Below are 20,357 nucleotides of genomic sequence, written 5' to 3' on the forward strand. Positions count from 1 at the left end.
TGCTGCATTTAAAAAAAAAAAAAGCAAAATTAAAAGTTGCCTTCTGTTCCAAAAGGAGGAACCATGTTAAAGCAAACACACTTAAGTCACCAGAACTACTAGAGAAGAATGCCAGTTGGAAATCATATTCTACACAAAACCAGTTTTCAACAGCTGCTTAATTGTAGCCTTCTAGTAAAGGCATAATAGAATTTTTTAAAACTTTTCTAACTTCTTACTTATATAATAATATGAATGATTTCTAATATTAAAAAGGGGTTTTTTTTATAACTTTAAATTGGCTCCTATTTTAGGAATAGGTTACTCTAGTCTTCATGCCTACACTAATATACATGATTAAACTCTATTGATTTTACTTTAACTTTTTCTTATTTTTAAGCATTTACTGTGAATCCATTATATACCATTGAGCTAGAAGTTTACTCATAATTTGTATTTAGATAAGTAGCCTAAGACAGTAAGGAGTTTAAATGATTTGTTTATAGGAAGCCTTCAAATAATTTCTAGAGCTCAATAATGCATGTAATAGTAATTATAATAATGATAAATATCTAGAGACCATGTTTGCAATTTGTCTTTTTCAAAACACTTCCACATTTTTTATTCACTTGTTTCTCTGCTACATTGTTGTCTGTTTTTTAATAACATTTTGAGATAAGATATATAAACTATAACCATTACTGATTCTTATTTAAACGGTAAGAGATAAAATTGATGTTAATGCACAGAAAACATCTTAACTTTATAATAAATCAGCCATCCTTCAAGAGTCAATGTTTCAGTAAATTAAAAGAAAGAAAAACATTTTAAGGCAAAGTTAGTGAGAAAGGCAAGGTCTGAAGAAAGAATAAAGGCACATGAAGAGTTATGTAAGATAACATGCACACACACACACATATATTGATATTGGTATTTATCAATCAAGGAACAGAAAGGACTATGAAGCCTAAAAGACTAAGTTTGGTCCAGTGACTACCAAGAGGGCTGATCCAGGCTTTTGAAAGAGGATGGGAAAGATTAAAAGTCTAGCCAAGTTAATTTGGAAACAAACCAGGTTCACACATAATAAGCTAAAGATCTGTCCTGAATGATAGGTAACTCAAGAAGGTGCCAACGAAGCTTGCTGCAGAAGGAGTAAAGATTATGCAAAATAGACTGATGTCTGAAGTCGAACCTAAAGTAAAAAATAACTTGTATATATTCTTGTGGTGTGAAGCAAAGACAAGTGGCAGATAGCCTATTAGGTAAAGATCCATGCTGTTTCTGCTTTCTGTGTTTTGATTCTAATCTAAAGTGGATGATTTGCCAGGAAAACCACACTGAAAAAATGTTGGTAGTTCAATGTACACTGAATAATCTACTTTAGAAGCCAAACATAATTACAGAATCCAGTTAGCACTTTTAAAAATCACATGCAGAGACACAATAGTGTTATTGTATTTGAACTTAAAATATGACCTCTTTAATTTTACCAAATATTCTGAATATAAATGTAGCTAGAATTACTGTGCTGGTGAGCAGATTATATGGTGTTCATTTTAAATTATACAAAACTTAAAAATACTCAGTGAATTTTTCACATCAGAACTTTGTTTCACTTATTCTTTATAAAATAAAATTCTAGTTTTTTTTTCAAAGTGAATTTGAGTAGCAATATAAATTAGTGCAGACCACTTTACTATAATTAGAGCATAATTCATAAAGAAAGCAAATATTATTATTCTACTAAATGTAATAGGAAAATATCAAGCTGCTTTTGTCACTTTGAATTGCCCATGCAACATATTTTTACTTTTCAACCAAATTACACTTTTTGTGCTATGTATTCTAAATAATCAAGCAATTTTATTAATAACCAAGTTTTGTGAAACTTGGTTGGCTAAGAGTATATATGCAAATAAATTTAGTCATAACTAGGATCTCACAAATTACCAAAATTCTGGTCATTTATTCATATTTAAAATTAGTTTATCTTAATAGCATTTTAAAAATTATGTACTCTTGGTAAAAAGAAAAAATTTTAATTCTACTAATTCAGGTACTTTGTTTCTTAGTACATCTAAATACATAACCAGTATTTCTTAGCCTTTTGAATCACAGAAGTCTCTGAAAATCTGATGAAAGCTATTGCTTCTTCTTCCAAAAGCATGCACATGAAATTTTGCCCACAATTTCACAGTTTATGACCACTCTGAAGTCTACCTATGGGTGCTCTAGAGATCCAAGAACTCTGGGTTAAGAACCTCTGTAGTAAACCTACTCTGTTTTTGGCAAGATGAAAGCTTACCATAAGAAAGTATGATTGTTTTAAGTTTTCATTCTTTAGGGGCAAGTTTCTGAAAAGAATTATTAAAATAAAATGTCTTACCCCCTAAAAATCTTTGGCTCAGTTATCCCTCCTGTTTAGCCTTAAAATGAGGACCAATTTCCTTTGGGTCAAACCCCAAACTCTTAGTGTCTTGACTTTCTAAATGCTTGACAACTATAGACATTTTAATGAAATCCAAATGGGTGAAATTCAACACTTCATTCTGATCCTCTTTACAGATGTTCTTAATAAGGACACTGAAGAAGTCCTCAGAAGCCTCATTTCACACATCAGCCAAGGGAAGAAAGAATTCATTGGAAAATGAAGATAATAAGTAATTCTGGAGTGTTCCTGTGCCAGTCAATATTGAGCACTGACAACATAAATCTATAATCAATTTTGTTGTGAAGTATGTCATTCACAGAGGTAAAATAAAGTCTGCTGCTAGACTTCTGGGTAACAATAGTGTTAGAATACATTACCTTCTGATGTGGAATATTTAAATTCTGCTTGGAATAATTTTTCACTATAAGCATTTCTACACTTAAAAAAAGTAAAACATATTCTTTAAATGAATACAAGACAAAGAAGCTGAAACACTCTCCTCTGGCTACCATACTATTTAAACAATTATTTTAGCAGACACAACTGAAGACATTTAAAAGAAACTTTGAGTGCTAGATTTTTATAAATAAAAAAGATGTCATGACACCATCGAAGTAGATTAGATCACCATAATCATTCTATTCCCCTGCTCACTCTACTTGCAAAATGGGACTAAAGCTCACCTGAAATCTGCTTTCAAAACTCTGAATAGAATATCTGCAGTCTGGGAAATTATTTCCCTTAGTACTCTGAGAAGATCTGGAGTGAAGGATTTGCACACTTTGATACAAAAGCTTATATTAATTTAATGTTACATATTAAAAAATAGATTAAAGTTTTACCAATAAATTTGCAACATTGAAGATGAGAAAACATTTCAATTTGTCTGACAAGATCCTAGTATTATGGGTCCTTTTCATGCATCTTTAAAAAGAGCAGTGTTGGTTTTAAGGGAATGGAGGCACATTGACCTTCCAGGAAAGATCAGAAAGAAAAGTGTTCAAGATTTTGCACTAGACTTGTCAGAGTTCTGAATTCTGATCCAGAGCCCAAGGTGATTTATTTCACTTCATAATTCCCTTTATCTCTTTGCCCTTGAAGTAAAGATAATGTTAATTTGCCTAATTAGAAAGTTATGTAGATGTGTGTCATGCTCAAATTGTTATAATACTTTTAAAGGTAAAGGCTGTTTAGTTGAATTTTAGTGTCTGATACATCTGTATCTTTTGCTTACATATTAAATCAGAGATGGCTACAAAACAAGCGAAGCACCATCAGTGTGTTTTTGCCTAACACAGGCAACAATTCCAATTAAATCAGGGAATGACTAGGGGGAAACAGAAGTATGTGGGAAGGCAAGGAGGATAGGGACGTTTCCAGAACTGGCTTGCACCTTGAGAAAATTACTTAAGATTTCTATACCTCAATTTCCTCATCTTGAAATGAAATCAAATCCTCTGGTAGTTCTTGTAAATATGTTACTGTACATTTTACTTGATCCCTTTCCAGTAGATTGTCAGCTCCAAGCAATAGACGTTTTCTCTGGTACATCACCTATCTCCAGATTCACAGAGTAGCTGTTTATTAAATACCCAATAGTAGATGGATATTTAAAGTTACTTTCAGCTCTAAACTTTGATTTTCTTTGAAATAAAGAATTTTAGTGAAAATTTCCAAGCATATAAATGGTGTAGAGATTAATATAATAATCAACCTGCATGCCAAACTGTATTTTGTTGAGTTTTAACAATGTCTATACTTTTTTCATATATTTTTTAAATAAATAAAATAGCATAGTCCCTAAATTCTCCTCTTTCCCCTCAAAGATAACTCTGATTTTGAAATTAGTGTTTATTGTTTCCCAGGACATTTCTCACATTTCTTTTATATAAACTACCTGTCAGATCTTCAAATTTTACATCCATAGTACATACTTGTCATTCTGTAATTTTCTTTTTTTTTAATTTAATTTATTTATGTTTGCATAGACAAGCTGTAGGCTAGAGGTGTAGGGCAGATGAGAGGATTCACCAGAAACCGTTTGGGAAATAGAGCAAGCAGATTTACTAAAATCCGCAGCTAAGGGGAACAGTGGACTAGACAGGAAAGGTCTGCTGCACCATATGTGGGTTAGCTCCCTGGCCAGGTTGGAATTCAAGCATTAGCAGTGACAGTGCTGAGACTTAACCCCTCAGCCATCAGAGAGGCCTCAACTTGCTCTTCTTGCGCACATTATGAGTTTGAGATTAATCCAAACTGATACAAATAGTGCTAATGGATTTTAACTACTACATAGTAATGCATTATGTGAATATTTACTATTTTCCTTATCCACTCTCCTGTTAGCGGACATTTATCTTCTTTTTAAGTTTCTCTCTATTATAAACAATGGAGCAATATTCTCACCTATGTCACTTTCTGCAGATGTGCTTGAGTTTCTCTAGCAGAATCACTGATTCAGGGGATTTCTTCAAGTGCACTAGTCTAGGCCACAATATCTGAATCACTTGTCTATATTTCTATGAAAATATTTGGTCAATTTATTTCCTCTTTCCTTTTTCTTTTGACCTGGCAGGAAATGTTAATCAAAGCATCATCATTCTATTTCTAACTTTTTCTATCTTTAAACAGAAATGGGGCAAAATCCTTACAGAAATCAATAATAAATCAATAATAAGAAATAAAATAAAGAGCACTCAGATGTGTCTAGATTAGAACCACATAAAAACATGGCCATGTGCTGTCATCACATTATACTTGCAACACAGTCCTGTCAATATGTGATGTTGCAAAAACATGGTGTCACATGGTAAACATTGCAGAGGCACTGAACTAGTCCTTCCTGGCTTTTTCATGACCCAGTTTACAAGTGCAATAGTTTTTAGGGTAAAGACACACTGACTTTTTAGACCATAACAAAGTAATAGAATATATTCAATTCTGACCCTTACTAGCAAATGACATACCATTTTAGTGCTGTCCTTATCCTTAAATATGCAAAATATCTATACTGAATCTTTTATAATACATTTAACCTTGAATTTCAGATGATCTATTTGGAAAGGAGGGTTATATAGGAAAACATTCTCAGTCTCTGCATCTACTATATTTCAATAGGTATTTCCTTATTCAATAAACATTTAAATATAATAAAGAATAAAAGGATGTTTGTATTATCTATGCTGTAGTTTTTTCCCCCTAGATTAATTTTCTTGTTCAAATGAAAGATGTAGAGTGTGAACAGCAGTTTCATTGGGAAGTTTACCTTGGTAAAAAGACAGGAGCTATTACATTCTGTCTTGTCAATGATCCATGGATAATGGGTCACCAGGGGATTTAAGAACTGTATCTTTCAATTCTTGCCAGGGAGGTATATCAGTGTGCACTCATGTGAACCATAATATGACACACCTTGAAGAATCTTCAAAACCCTCAGGCATGCTCTCAGCTGCTGTCATGAAGATCAGGGACTAAAGGTTGTCAGTTAGGGATGGCATTTAATAAATAATTCCACAAAAAAAAAAAAAAGATTCTCCTGTTTCCCCATGTTAAATTCTACTAAAAAGAATTAATATTCAAGATTTAAAGTCTTTTCAGGGTTCCCCCCCATTACCTCTTTGCAAGATTTATGTATCTTGATATGAAAAAACAGACCTTATACATTGTTTTATTGTTAAATGAGAGGAAAAAGCAAGGTATAAAACAGCATGGTTCTATTGGTATATATGCTTTTAAGGATGGGCTTATATTTTTATAACTACAGCAAAATGTCAAGAAAGATGGACCAAAATGTTATCACATAATTCTCCTCTGGGCAATGAAATCAAGAGTGCCATTAGCAGGGGAGAGTATTACTTTATATACTTTTATATTGTTTAAATTTAAAAAGATAAGTATAATTGTCTTTATCATCTGAAAAATAAATACACTTTACTTTTCAGTTTAAAAACATTTTTTTATCAACAGTCTTCTAAAGAGTCTCTAAAATTTCAAGACTTTTAGGAAAATAAAAAAGATACTTTCAAGTAGAAATTATTTGGTAAGTCCACCTTTATTTTTGCTGGATTAATAAAAACATTTATGGAAAAGACGTTATGTGATTTCCTGGCATTTTCTAACTTTTGTGATGTCAACATTTCTACCCAACAATGCATATATGCTTACCTCAAAGAGAAGTTTAAATTTTACAAGCTAAAGAGAAGACTTTGTAAGTTGCTTAGTGCAAAGTCTCACTTTATAGATGAGAAACTGAGTCTCCGAGAGGTTAAATGCCTTGGGGACATACAGTTTAGAGACATACATACCTTCTGACACCATATCCATGACACTTTCCATCACATAATGGTCTCCTACTTTGAAATTTTAGTATAACAATAACATAAATAATCAAAAACAACTTATAGTCACTCTGATCTGAAAGCCAGCATATACTCAGTGACAATACATATAGAATTTCTAAAAGCAAATTAATGTTCCTCATACAGAAGCTGAAATAATTAGTCAATAATAGACAATATTTCAAATTACAAAATAAAAAGAAAATTATTTTTACCTCTCTATGACTTTCTCATCTCATCTTAATGAATTATTACTTTCTTTGCTTTCTCCTCTTTAAATTAGTGAGTGGATTAAGAGAACAAAGAAATAAAATATCAAAACCAAGTATGTCTATTAATGTGGAAAGGAAAACTGCATCTGGGGACAGAAACAATAGAAAATAAAAGTAGATGAAGAGATCATAGAAGAGCAGTAAGATCCAAGTTAGGGGAAAATCTGACAACTTCAAGGACAATGGGTAAATAAGTAAAGAAAAGTGGGTTGAGATTTGTTTTATGTTTATTACGGTAGGCACACAGTAAATGCCTGATGGATAAGATAAAGGGAATGATGGTGTCAAAGGCTAACTTAGAAGTTCTCAGTCTCCAATGCACATAACAACTACCTGAACTGTTTGTTTAAAATGCTGAGTGCTGAGTCTGGTGAACTTTTTTCAGCAGAAATGCCAATTCACCCACTGATTTAAGGATATATATATATGAAAAAAACACAAAGACTGGTCAGAAGCAATAAAGCAAGATGAAAAGATTGAGGAAACTTAGGTTTTGTCTTGAATTCTAAAAATAATGTTTAATACCCATTTTCCTTTATATAAGTAACACATGCTCATTTGAACGAGTTAAAAACAAGAAAAGGAGAAGGGAAGTATACACTTAGATTGTTAAGTCAGAATAGCTGCTATTAACATTTAGGTATTATCTTCTGCTAGTTTTTATTTCTGCTTGGTTTTGAGAACTTTTTTGTTTGAATAGTACAGCATATGTAATTTAATATCCTGCTTTTATAACATAAGCATGTACTAATAAAAAGTTATTTCATTTTTAACATTTGTTTAATATTCACAATAGTTAGTTCTCTTTCCTCCTTTGCTAACAGAACTCAGTTTTTTCCAGATAATTCTGAGGTTTCGGGGAAGGCTGGCTTCAGTTCCATGCACAGAAGGCGAATTTCACGGTCTATTTCTAGTCGCCTTGTCAGTGGTTGGCTGAGAACGGAACACATGACCTAATTCTGGCCAATAAGCTAAGAGGACAAGTCTGCACATTGGACTTATGGGAGCGATTCTAAGTCCCTCAACTGTGATGCAAGGAAGAGATAAACTCTTTTTCTGCTGATGGAATGTACATAAGAAGGAAGCACTGGTGCTGATGGTTGGAGTGGTTATAGCCATCTTGAGACATGAACAGATGCGGTTTACACATTAAAAAGATGGAAGAAGAGAATAGTAAAAAGTACTGGATTAAGGATGATCTCATCCCAATTGATTATTCAATCCAATACCCAACTTTGAGACTCCTTTTTCTGTAAGAAAATAGATCCCATGTTATTTAAACTCCTATTTAGTCAGGTTTTCTGTTTCAGGTATTAGAAAACACGATTATAGGTATATTAATATAATTTAACAGTTTTTTCTTGTAGACTATCTGTGTTATTTATAGTTTTTCCACTCTCAGCTCTGCCTTAGATGGTTTTAAGGTAAAAAGTTACATAGCTTAGAAATTAAGGTAATTCATGTTGGGGGAAAAAAAATCCCAACAAGCAATAAAGAAAAGAAACAGGAACAAACTTGAAATATCTCAGGTCATCAAAGCTGAATCATTCTGAGTCTCCACTCCCTTTATTGCTCATGGCTGTCAGCAAAGGTGGTTATCAGTGGCAAGTTACATGACAGAAGGAAAAATTGGGAAATCCAGTTTTAATATAACATACTAATAAAGATGAGAACAAATGATCTTTCAGAATACAAAGTCACTCCTGTTTGTGGCATGTTACATAGTTTCATTAATTTTTCTGTCTTTAATATTGGAATATTAAGATTGCTTAGGTGAAAAGACAGCCTATTATGCTATTATAATAACCCCACCTTATATTAAAGTTTGCTGTAACTACTACATGTGTTAAATACAAATGAATCAAGTCTATAGTGTTGATAGCAGTCAAGATCTAATGCCCCCAAGTGACTTCAAGGGGTAGGCTACCCTCCAGAACTGAAACTGGGACAAGGGTACTCATGAAAGTTGCTTAAAAGGCTAAAATAGGCCTTCCCTGGTGGCGCAGTGGGTTAGGACTAGGATGGTTGGGACCAGGACTCAGCACTGCAAGCTAGCCTCAGCCACTTCAGTATGAGTTCTATCCTCCCTCACCCCCACCCCAGGTGACCACATGGCTCAGCAGACCTCTTCTGACACTCCTACTGCTCCTCTCAGAGTGTACTTTATAGATCTCCCTGTTCTGCTCCCCACTCAGTCTGTGGTGAAGCCTCTCACTGACCCTGCACCTCTGGCTTGTACCCCAGTTCTGTATACATGAGTAAATAAAGCTTAAAAAAAAAAAAGGCTAAAGTATCTATGCTAACATCTGACAAAACAAACAGTAGTAGAAGCTCCCAGGAACTACCTCTGATTTACTCACTATTAGTAATTCAAACTATTTATAATTTGAGATTTTAGAACTCACTATTAGTAATTCAAACTATTTATAATTTGAGATTTTAGATCTGTTGGCTTTTGAAATATTTAGTCCTAGTGTCAAAATTTACAGAGGCCATTCCTGTAATTTTACTTTACAATAGAGTACAGTATACTTCATGTTTAGAAATTATTTAAAATCCACACTGAGATTTTAAAATGAGATTAAAGTTACATTGTTAAGCATGAAATTCTTCAGCACTGTGGTTATAATTGGTGGTATTTCCCATTCCTGGTTGTTGGCCAGGAGTATTGATTCATGAGTTGACTATGGTAGAAGAAAAAAGGAAAACACAGGCTAATCCAAAACTCAAATAGTGACTCGTCTCTAAATCAAAAAACCACACCAAACCTCAGCATATCAATTTCATAAGATACAAGATATCATTTTCCCTGTGATAGCTCATAAATCTGTCTCACTTAAGATTCATTTCCTGCATACTTGGATATTCTGAAGAGGAAGAAGACAAAACTCCAAATTTGGTGAGAAATATACTATTTAAAATTAGCTTACCTGAGATCATAGAGTGTGGAGATCAGATCCTTTCTCAGTTTGAAAGGACATGGTAATTAAGAATCCAGATTGAATTGAAGGAAACTGTAGCCCAAATATATTTTTAAATGATCTAAGTAGTCAAAGTTTTGAAAATATGTACTAAATATTGCCAGGCAGAAAACGATCATGAAAATCATTGGAAACTAGCATAGGACTTTGCACATGAGTAAGTATTTATTAAATTAATAATTTGTAAAATAAATTAATCTTAATTTTTGAAATAGCATATAGGAGGGAATGGGAACAGCTTGTCCGCTTTCTCTTCATCTACTTCAGATTCCCATTTTTTCAATTAAAATAGAGGAACAATATTCCAGCTATACCTACCTATAACTCCCTGTGTCAAGGACCTCAAGGATATGCCTAAGTATGATAGTGAGCAAGGGTCATTCTTTGATAATTCCACTGAATTGTGGGATGGAACTGTGACACTGGTAGTCAGTTGAGGTGGGTGGGGAAGCAAGACTGACTACATGGAAAAAGCCTGTAGGATTAGGGGAGCTCTAGGGACAGTCAATGTGTAACCCTGCCCTAAAGTATTCAAATATTCTGTGCCAAAGCAGGCAGGTCTTGAGAGAGCAGGGGTAGGGAGGTCACTGAGTTAATTCTGTACAAACAAAAGAAAACAAACAGCTATTTCATTCCTCTAAATACCACACACACACACACACACACACACGCACATACACATGCACCCTACACCCCATTCCTCCCCCTTCTCCCCAGTGAAGCATCTGGGCCATACCATGTAGGGAAATGAATTTGTGTGAGCACTAGACATACAGGCTGATGAGTAGACACTTTCTTAGAGGGAATTCACCTCTGATAAGAAGTAGAAGAGACTTCCAGCAAGCTCCCCTAAAAGCAGAGTAAACAGTGAGTTCAGAACAATTTTTGAATCCTCTCCTAAGTTCTACTAGCAAGGCACTAATGAGAAATTTTGAATTCAACCCTCAAATCCCAACCTATCTTTCTGGAGCATTCTGAGGTACAAAGATAGAATATTGTTGCCTGCTGTCACTCTGAAGATGCAACATGTCATAGCCATGCAAATAAAAAAAAACTGAGAATATCTAATATTCCCTGTTCAGTATTAATAGAATCTACTAGATTGTTGTGAGAATCTACTAGAAAACAAACACGGGCTCTTCTGATGTTTTCTCTTTAACTTCTATTGTTTTCCTTCCAGTTTCTGTAAAAGTACTATTGCTTATCTGCATCCAAAGCCTTCACCCAAATCCTAACCCAGATTGTCATTAGTGCCATACACCTCAGGAACTACTTGGGAAAGGTTAAAATGCCCCAAAAGGTGGTTGCACATTTTCCAAGAGCTCTCTACACAGAGTGACCTGTACTTTTGGCATTTTCCCAGGGGCAAAAGGCCAGCCAATGATGGAAACCTGCTAGTGATCTAATTCAGTTTGCTTTGCAGAGAAATCCAAGCCTTCTAGAGGAAAGGATCTCCAGCCTTGAAAAAAATATTTTGTGCAAACATAGCTAAGTAGTTTCTCTTTTCTCCTCCTGTCCCCCATCTTTCTGAAGGTTGTACTTCCTTGCATGCTATTATAGGAGGATTTTACCTGCTTCCTTATGGCAAGGTAAAGTCTCTGTAGTGCGAAATCATAGTGTTCAAAGTCCAATGGTAAGAGAAGTTGCCCATCATAAACTTTGACAATAGGTCAAGGACTTTAAAAAAATGAAGAGGTAAGAAGTGCCTTCTCTTCTTTTTCCTTATTGTTCCTCCCACTTTGTGCTTTCCAGTAGGAAATGACTACACTGGAGTTGGATGCTATTAATGATTATTTGTATTGCTTTTATCTGATGGAATAATAGGGGAATTAGAATAAAAAAAGATAAAACCTCAGGGTTATCAAATTTTAGTAACTTTGAAAAACAAAAATACTCCACATGTTGTCCAACTCCAAAATTCCACAGGAGCTGAAGTTTCAGTGAGAGAGTTGTGAAGTCTTACCTAAAAAACCTAGAGATTAAGAATGCCCTTCAATATTGAATGTCTGAGAGGCAACCCAATCTCCCACAATCCAGAGGAAAAAATAGCAAGACACTTGTGCCAGAGTGTTGAAACAAACAAGAAAAAGTTTTATTTTGAAAATACAGTCTTTAAAGATAAATTTGACTTCCATTTTCCATATCTAGGTACATCCAACAAGTTACAAAAACAAACAAACACACACACACAAAAAAAGACCCATGACATTATGTACAAAGCTCTAAAATGAGCTGTGGATATCTACAAGAAACTAGCATATGCTCTTGGTGAAGGGATGTGTGTGTGTGTGTGTGTGTGTGTGTGTGTGTGTGTGTGTGTGTGTGTGTATGTGTGTGGCTTTCTACAGTTCTCAGTCCTCAAGAAGAATTAACTCCCTGGAGCTGCAGGTATGGCTGCAGCAAGGGAGAGCTGGGGTCTGTGAAGGGGAGTGACCCCCTTTTGGGAGCGGTGGAGAAGTGTCTGGGGAGGGGAGCAGCGGCGGCGGCAGGGGACAGATCCTGGGCTTCTCTAGAAGTCCTGCCGCGGGGTGTGAGTCAGGCTGTGCCGCCGCAGATCACAGTTTCGCCTGAACACTTTGCCGCACTGCTCGCAGCTGTAGGGCTTGATGTCTGTATGGGTGAGAAGGTGAGTTTTCAGATTACTTCTCTGATTAAAGGTTCTTCCACATGTGGGACATTTGTGTGGAGATTCCTGTTCAGATGTGAAGCAAGCAAAGGATTAATCCTTCACACTACCACTGCACCTTTCTCAATAGTTTCTGACTTATCGGTATCACAAGCGTTAACATAACACCCACACGACAACAAAAGAGGGAACTTGCAGGAACAAATCTGTACTCCTAATCCTCCAATCACGAAAACACACAAGCAAGCACTCGAAGAGGCCCGATTACACTGATAACAGTTGGTGGCCACCAAGGTGGGCTTTGTGATTTCCAGCTCTTTACATTTCATCACCATGTCATAGGCAGGAAAAAGGGGAAGGAAAAACTCTAATCCTCTCTTAAGGAATGACAGTCTCCCGGGGTTATAAAGCTCCTCTTTGCTGGAAAATTAAACTATTCCTCAATGTTCTGAAAACTACAAATTATGAGCCCCCTGGGAGAGAGCGAGTATGGGATTTCATCATGCCTCCATTATCAAAATTACCTTTATTTCCTCCTAAACACGAAAGCTTTAAGTGCAGGGCAGATCGGATGGGGAAAAAAATCCTAAAATTAGAATTTAGAATAAAGACAGTGGCCCATTCTTTAAGAAAAATATATATGTTTATGTTAAGTAAGATTAATTTTATGTAAGGGGAAAAAAAAGAGCTGCTTACCCCACCTAGAAATCTAACCTAAATAGAGCCTTTTAAGAGAAAGATGTTGCCAGGGAACACCTTTTGTAGAGCAAAAATGATAAAAACAGAACCAGTCACTGTTTCTAAGCAAGAAAACAAACTTACCTGCATGTGTAAAGTTTTGTGAACTGCAAGAGTTCGAGACTGACAAAATCCTTTCCCACACTCCTGACATTTGAAGGGTTTTTCTTTGGAATGGATATACCTGAAAATCAATATAAGGTTTCATTGAAATGGTTTTAGCATTCTTGTCAGGAGCTTCTTTTGACAATTACTCAAAATGAAGTTGTGGGAGGACAAAAGAAACAGGATTCCCACTTATGTTTTTAGATAGTATTTCCCCCCCGTATAATTCTGTTTATGGTTAACCTCAACTAACAGACTCTTCAAAACATTCATTGGGTGCCGGCTTTATCTACACTTGATCGCCCTCTCTGGCATATTCTGGAGCTTGGAAATGGAGCCGATTGAGCCTTTCTTGGCCTCTATGGTTTTCTTTGGGACTTAAACCAGTCAAATCAGGATGTAAGGGAAGGCCCAAATTAGCGAGACTGATTTTAGCGAATCCCTTAATTACCAGGGAAGATCACACAGAAGTTCCACGTTGGGTGGGGAATAGCAAGTACAGTTTCAGAGAAGATAATGCCACCCTCACTCACTGCGGGGAAGTTTTACCGGATGAAATCGCTTAAGTTATTATATTTCTTCAACTGTCATTTATTAATTCAGGTTTAAGGTTGCAGAGAGGAGGTGGGAGCTGTTTTTAAATTCAGTGATCTCAATCCCTCCCTTCTTTTCCAAATTAGTTTTAAAGAAAGGTCACCTTGGCAGGCTCTGGGATCCACCTAAGGGGCAGTAGGCGGTAAGGAGGGGAGAGAACCCAGGAGAGATGACCTAAATAGAGTCCCAGAAAAGATCACAAGACAGCCAAGAATGGTACCCACAGTGGGAAGGACTTCAGGGTTCCTAGGTTGTATTTGCTCCCCCATTCACACCACCCCTTAGACCAGACTGGGATGAAACTGATACTAGGATCAAGGCCCACCCACAGATTTTAATTGTCTAATGCTGGTGAAAGACATCAGGGGCCTACTGATGTCTTTCACATGATGCCTACTACAGGTGTTGGCAGCTACTTGTAGCTGGCTTTTGGGATAGCTAAAAGTTCAGAGGATAGTTTAGTGATACATGGGTGTCTATCAGACTAAGTATCCTGGACAAATTGTCCTTCCCTCCCCTGTCAACCTCTTTCCCCACCTCACCTGTGATCCCGCAGATGATCTTGTCTCCGGAATGCCTTGTGGCAGATGTCACATGTGTATGGCCTCTCATCTGTGTGGGTTCTCTCATGGATGAGCAAGTTATAGGATTTGGTAAAGTGTCTGCCGCAAAACTTGCAGATAAATTCTTTTTTCGTTTTGGAGGGCAACCTCCCTCGGGAGGGCTTTCTGTCAGGAGTCAATTTACTGAGGCCAGAAATGGGGCTACTGAGCCCTGGGCTCAGCTTGGTCAGGTCTCCCATTTTAGGGGGGTCCTCTTGTGTGGCAGCGACGGCCAAGTTGGCAAAGTCAAAACGGGGCCGATCCTTGTGCAAGGCTGGGAGGACATGAGCGATGGCTCCCTGCTTGGGGTGGAAGAGGTGGGTGGTAAAGGGCAGAGCCGGGAAAGGGAAGCGCGCATCCACGAGTCCCTGTGCTGCCGCCATCTCCGTGATGGTGGAGCGGGTGATCTCGTGCACGTTGGGGTACCCCAGTGTCCAGTGGTTCATGTGCATGGTCTGCACGGCGCTGAGGCCATACAGGCCCTGCAGGTGGTCCACCGCAGCGGGGAAGGTGTTCACCGCCTGCAGGAAGGAGTAATTGGTGAGCTGCAGCGACGGGTGGAGCGGGATGGGTGCAGGCAGGGCCTTGCTCCCCATTTTCTTGGATGCTGGGGGGCGGAGGGAGCCGCCCCTTTCTTCCAGGACTCAGAGGTGGGTGGGCGTGGGGCTCCGCCGGAAACAAAGACAACAGTACGAAGAGAAACCCCTAAAAGTGGCAGGGAGAGAGGGGGAAAGTCAGGATTATCGTCCAAGACGCTCGGTTGGCCCTTTGGCGTCCGCGCGGGTTACCACACCTTCTTTCTAAATCTCTCTTCCCATCTCACTTCATGGTCCCCAAAAGGAGCAGCAAGGGAACCGCTTGGCGCCTGCCCAGTGAGTCCGCAGGACCTCGGCCCGGCGGCCTGGGTGTCAAGCGAGGCAGGAAGTGGCCTCCCGGCGAGCAGGGCGCCCCCGCGGCCCTTCTGGGCGCCCACAGGAAGGTCGGATTCCGGGCACGCACCGAGCGGAAGAGCCGTGCCCGCGGAGAAAGAAAGGTGAGTAGAGGGGCTTCACAGAGGCCAACCGAGTCCAGCCACCCACCGCACCCTGTCTAGCGAAGATCGGTCAACCGCGATGGCCCGCGACGCCAACGTCCGCAGGTCGGAGACTGAGCCTCGATAGCCGCGCAGCTTCCGAGTTCCCCGGGGAACGACAGTTGTGGGTCCGACCTCGGGCTCGAGGGTCCGACTCAGCCCCAGTGTTGCGTCTTCTCGCGCTGCTGCGGGAGACTGCATCTCACCCCCGCCCCCCGCGGCCGCCTTTCCCGCGCTTACTCCGTGGTGTCCAGGGTGCGGGAGCGCAGCCGCGGCGGGCTAGGTGCTCCTGGGCCGGAGGGCCCTCACAGGGGCCCGCCTCGCCCTGCGCTGACCTCGGAGGTTTTCTTTTTCCTTCCTCAGCCTCAGTCCCATTTATCAGCGGTGACGGGCCGCAGGAAAGAAAAGTGACACCTCGAGGGCTGGGTTCGGCCAGGAGTCGCCCCCTCCTCCATCCCAGGGGCCGTCCCCTCCCACCCACCCCCCTCACCAAGATCCCTTCCAGATGGTTCAGGCTCTCCGGGGGGTGGGGTGGGCGGAGAAGTCCCTGAGGCTGAACCCCCTTCTTGGAGACTGAGCGCCAAGCTCACTGGAGGCCCGAGCGGCTTCTCTGCCTGGCATCGGGAGCGGCCCCAACGCCCAGGAGGCCCGGATAGAAGGGAGAGGAAAGAAAAGGAGATCAGGCTCGAAGAAGAGGGAAAGAGGAGCGGTGGGGGAGCCACAGAGGTCCACTTTCATAGAGGCCAGACCCGTCTGGAGGGAACTGGTTAATTCGCCTGGAGACCTGTGCGGTTGTCCCCGGGTATGCGGCCTGGGCCTAAAACAGGAAACATGCACTCCCTTCTTTCTGAACCCCCACCCCAATGGCAACTCTGAGTTGCTTTCATTCCAGATACTTCTCGCTCCTCACCTGCATTCGGGGAGAGCCTACTTTCTCTCACTGCCAGTTCACTTTCTTAGCAGCGAGTTTTGCTAGCTTGGGGGGCCTGGCCCTAGCCTCTAAGGACCACTCACACAGCTCAGGTACCTAACTCGCAGCTAAGCGCTTTCCGGGAAAGGCCGGTCTAAGCCAGCAAATTATCCTCGGCTTTCGAACCTAGCAGGAAAATGGGCAAGTATGGTCATCCTTCCCTCCCCACCCATCCCTTTTCTGTACTTGAGTTTTCTTCTCTAGAGCACTGTGATGTCTGTGGTTCTGAGGGCAGTTAATGGGGGCTACGCTAATGATACTGAGCTCTGGCTAGGCAGAATCCAAACTCTGGGTGAGGCCCACACCTTCCCTCCCTGCAAAGTTCAGAGACAGGGATTTATTAATGAACAGCTTCTGCCTAGTGGTATGTGATCTGGGAGTTCAGGCCTGGAGTTAATGAGAGGTGTGTAACAGTCAGAGGGTCTCAGTCAGACCATTCAACCGAAACTGTAAGCCTCCATTAGTAACAAACTTTCCCACCACAAATCACCTCGGATTCTGCAGCGAACACTCTCCTAGAGAGGTAAGGAAAAAAGAATCTGTCTAACCACTCCTGGCAATCTATCTGATTAGTTCCTTTTCCATTAAAAATAATAAATGTACACCTTTATTTCCTTCCTTTCGAAGGAGGATTTCCCAGAGTTTCAAAATATTTTATGGTGTTAAAAAGTGGTCTCCCCCATAGGGAGGAAACTGAAATTATTATTTGGGCAAATTTCCGGGCTAGATTTCTTAGAACTAAATATAAAAGTCAAAGTGTAGCTCACTATATATATTTTTTGTATTTGTATGTAGGGGTGTGTGTGTGTGTGTGTGTGTGTGTGTGGTTGTGTGTGTCAGTGGGAATACTGTAGATTGTAGAACTACCAAGACCTGAAATTTCAATTCCAAAATGCAGAACATAAATTCTGCCATAAAATTACACATTAATTCTGTCAGCAGACAGTTTTTCCTTCCCTTTTCTCCAAACAATTTATAGAAATCAACAATGATTGTAATTCAGCTTCATGCAGTGACAGAAGTGCTGTTTCATAGTATGTGTTTGCTTTAATTTACAGGACAGATAATTTCTTCATAAAGGAAGAACAAGCCACTGGTGCCTTTTAAGACCCTTTACAAACTGAACAATCCTAAATAACCACCAAACAATTTTGTCATGAGTAATTTGGGAGCATATATTTCTATTCTCCCACTGAGTTGCTGGAAATATATGTCCTAAGATATTTTAAGTCAATGCAGAGATCTAAAGTACTTTCGTTTTGTCTTGAGCTGAGCATATAGTTCTCAGTTTCAGGCAGAAATAGTGATCATTGTCTGCTGTCATTTCTGCACCATCCTGTTCTGGACCATTGGTTACTTTTAATTTTGCAGGGAAAAAAACTTAAACCAATGAATAGACACAAATATTCCAGTGGAGCTGAGACTAGTTTCCTTTTATCAGTCTTCTTCACAGGAATTTCCAAGCATGTACATAAGTTTTGTAAAATTTAGTTCACTGGCTGTCAACAAAGGAGATGTGTACATAACTAATTTCAGGTCAGTGAAGCTTCAAAACATGGAGGAAAAAAAGGTACGTGGTAATTCGATAAGGATTCTCAGTCTTTGGTAATGGTGTTATTACACTGAATTATCTAAAAACAATATACAGTCAGGGGTCATCTGCTAAAACCTGTCCGTTGGTGTCTGCGAGAAAAGACTGATGGATTGATAGCCTAGCTGAATTTCAGCCCAAGTCAAAATAGAATTTTATATGCATCAGGGAGCTATCATCCTAGTGAATCTCAGGAGATAATTAATTATTTTAGTTTTTGTAAAAGGCTAGAATGGAGCGAGTAACAGAGAAAAAACGGCCGCGAAGTTCCTGCCCCTCGCAGCGCCTCTGCCTTCCCTAGGAGTTAATTAAATTAAGATGCCTTCCGCATAATCTGGGTTCTGTTTCTCTCTGCTCCCTCGCTCCCCCTGCGTGAGTAATTTTCTTGTTCTACTCAGGACTGCAGTTTGTTTAGTAGAGAAAGTAGCTGTCTGCGCCCTTGCGCTCTGGGAAACGCCAGCCCTCTTTTGTTCTCTGCTAACAGGTAGAGAGACGGATCTAGCGCTCGTTTCACAAACACCTTTTTCTCCCTCCTTCCTACAACCGCGACTCCTTTCTCCTTTGCTATTATTTCTCCAGAACCCAAGAGGTTAAGCCCCGGGAGAAACCTGCCATCTAGCCCCCTTCTCCGGGGCTGGAGGATGGGAGGAAAATCAGATCCCAGTTCCAGATTAGAGAATTACCTAGGATTGAACTACTTTTTTCCCTCCTGAAACGCGCTGGCTAAGCAGTCTCTGTGTGTCCCGGCGCGTCCACGCTACGATGCCGCGGTTGCCCCCGGACGGGTGAACCAGAAATTCTGTGGCAGAGCGAGAAACACTATGGGCTTGGAATTTTTTTGTTTGTTTGTTTAATCTCAAAGTACGTCGATCCGTTTTTATAAGAAATTTTGCTGAATGCTTAGTTAAAATGACGCAAAACAAAACTAAAAGCAGTACATGAAAGTTTGACTCGTTGGGTGTTAGCTGAGAGTGGAGCGCTTGGGATCCGATAAGGTGAAAAATACAATGCCCTGGGCTTGCGTCCATGCGATTTCTTTTCACAGTTTCTCAACCTGTGGCTAGCTGGACCAAGAATCTGAGTGCCCCCTGCACCCTTCTTTCCTTAGGGTGGCTGCAACCCCTTCCCAAAGTGGACACTCACCTCCCGCGGAATGACCAGTCTAGGCAGCGGCGTTCAGATCCAGTCCAGGCAGTGAGACGCGTAGTTTGGAAAGGTCTTTGGGTCCGCGCTGGGCAAACTTCTTTTACCGCGCGGAGACCCGGGAGCCGCGGACATGATCCGGAAGACCACGAGCAGCAAATCTGAGAGTGGATCCGAGCCTGTGAACGCAGAACGCGTCTCGGGGTCCTTGGAGCAGACTCTCAGAGCTCGCCTGGGACCCTGTGCCTCCGCGAGTCTCTCGCCGTCAGCTCCGGGTAAAGTCGAAGGCTGCAGCCTCGCAGGGCCATCACACTCCAGCAGCGAGCGCGCGAGCTCCGTCCCCGCCCGCGTCCCTAGGCAGCTCGCGGCCGGGAGTCCTAGGCTTTAGTAGCAGCCCCGCCTCCCCTTCGGGCGGGCGTCCTGCAGCAGTGCGGGGCCCTCCGTGTCCAGGCTCCGCCTCCGCGCCCAGCGCCCGCTAATGGTCCACTCTGTTTACTTGTGTTTGGATAGCAACTGAGTCTTAAAGGCACAGGTTTGCTCGAGGTTTGCTCGAGGTTTGCTCTGTTACTGAGACAGAGCGGAGCCGAAGGTATCTCAGTTAAAAACACACACAACGCCCACCCCCTTATTCTCGATGGCACTTTTCCTTAAAATGTTAGGAACTGAACAACTGCTTCTTTGCTTCCAAGCCCCCCACCCCCCGCAGAGAAACCCAAAAGGGCATTTTGTAATTTTACTTGGCACGCTCGCCGATTTAATTTTCACATCTTAACATGTTTAACATAACAGTCTTCTTCATAGGGTAAATTCAATCAGTTCTAGATTGTAATCTCCAATATATATCAACCTTGTCCCAATTTTAAAATACAGTCTTGTACATACTTTTGGTCAATTATGACTATATGTGTACTTT

The 20,357-nt window shown here is 40.2% G+C and overlaps 1 protein-coding gene across 2 annotated transcripts; it reads right to left on the minus strand.

Annotated features, from left to right (window-relative positions):
* Nucleotides 1-12,146: 12,146 nt before the first annotated feature.
* OSR2 (odd-skipped related transciption factor 2) lies at nucleotides 12,147-19,799 on the minus strand. Of its 2 annotated transcripts, none has more exons than XM_004679698.2 (4): nucleotides 19,445-19,799; nucleotides 14,609-15,373; nucleotides 13,452-13,551; nucleotides 12,147-12,613 (listed from the first exon to the last, which is right to left on the minus strand). In XM_004679698.2, the coding sequence occupies exons 2-4, from the start codon at nucleotides 15,262-15,264 to the stop codon at nucleotides 12,539-12,541; spliced, it is 831 nt and encodes a 276-aa protein (XP_004679755.1). In that variant the 5' UTR covers nucleotides 15,265-15,373; nucleotides 19,445-19,799; the 3' UTR covers nucleotides 12,147-12,538. The 2 variants fall into 2 exon arrangements, with proteins under 2 accessions (XP_004679755.1, XP_004679754.1); XM_004679697.2 differs by having other exon boundaries at nucleotides 12,147-12,695; nucleotides 19,445-19,712.
* Between the last annotated feature and the right edge of the window lie 558 nt (nucleotides 19,800-20,357).

This window comes from Condylura cristata, unplaced genomic scaffold (genome assembly GCF_000260355.1).
Source record: "Condylura cristata isolate star-nosed mole 26May11 unplaced genomic scaffold, ConCri1.0 scaffold00009, whole genome shotgun sequence".
Lineage (NCBI taxonomy): Eukaryota > Metazoa > Chordata > Mammalia > Eulipotyphla > Talpidae > Condylura > Condylura cristata.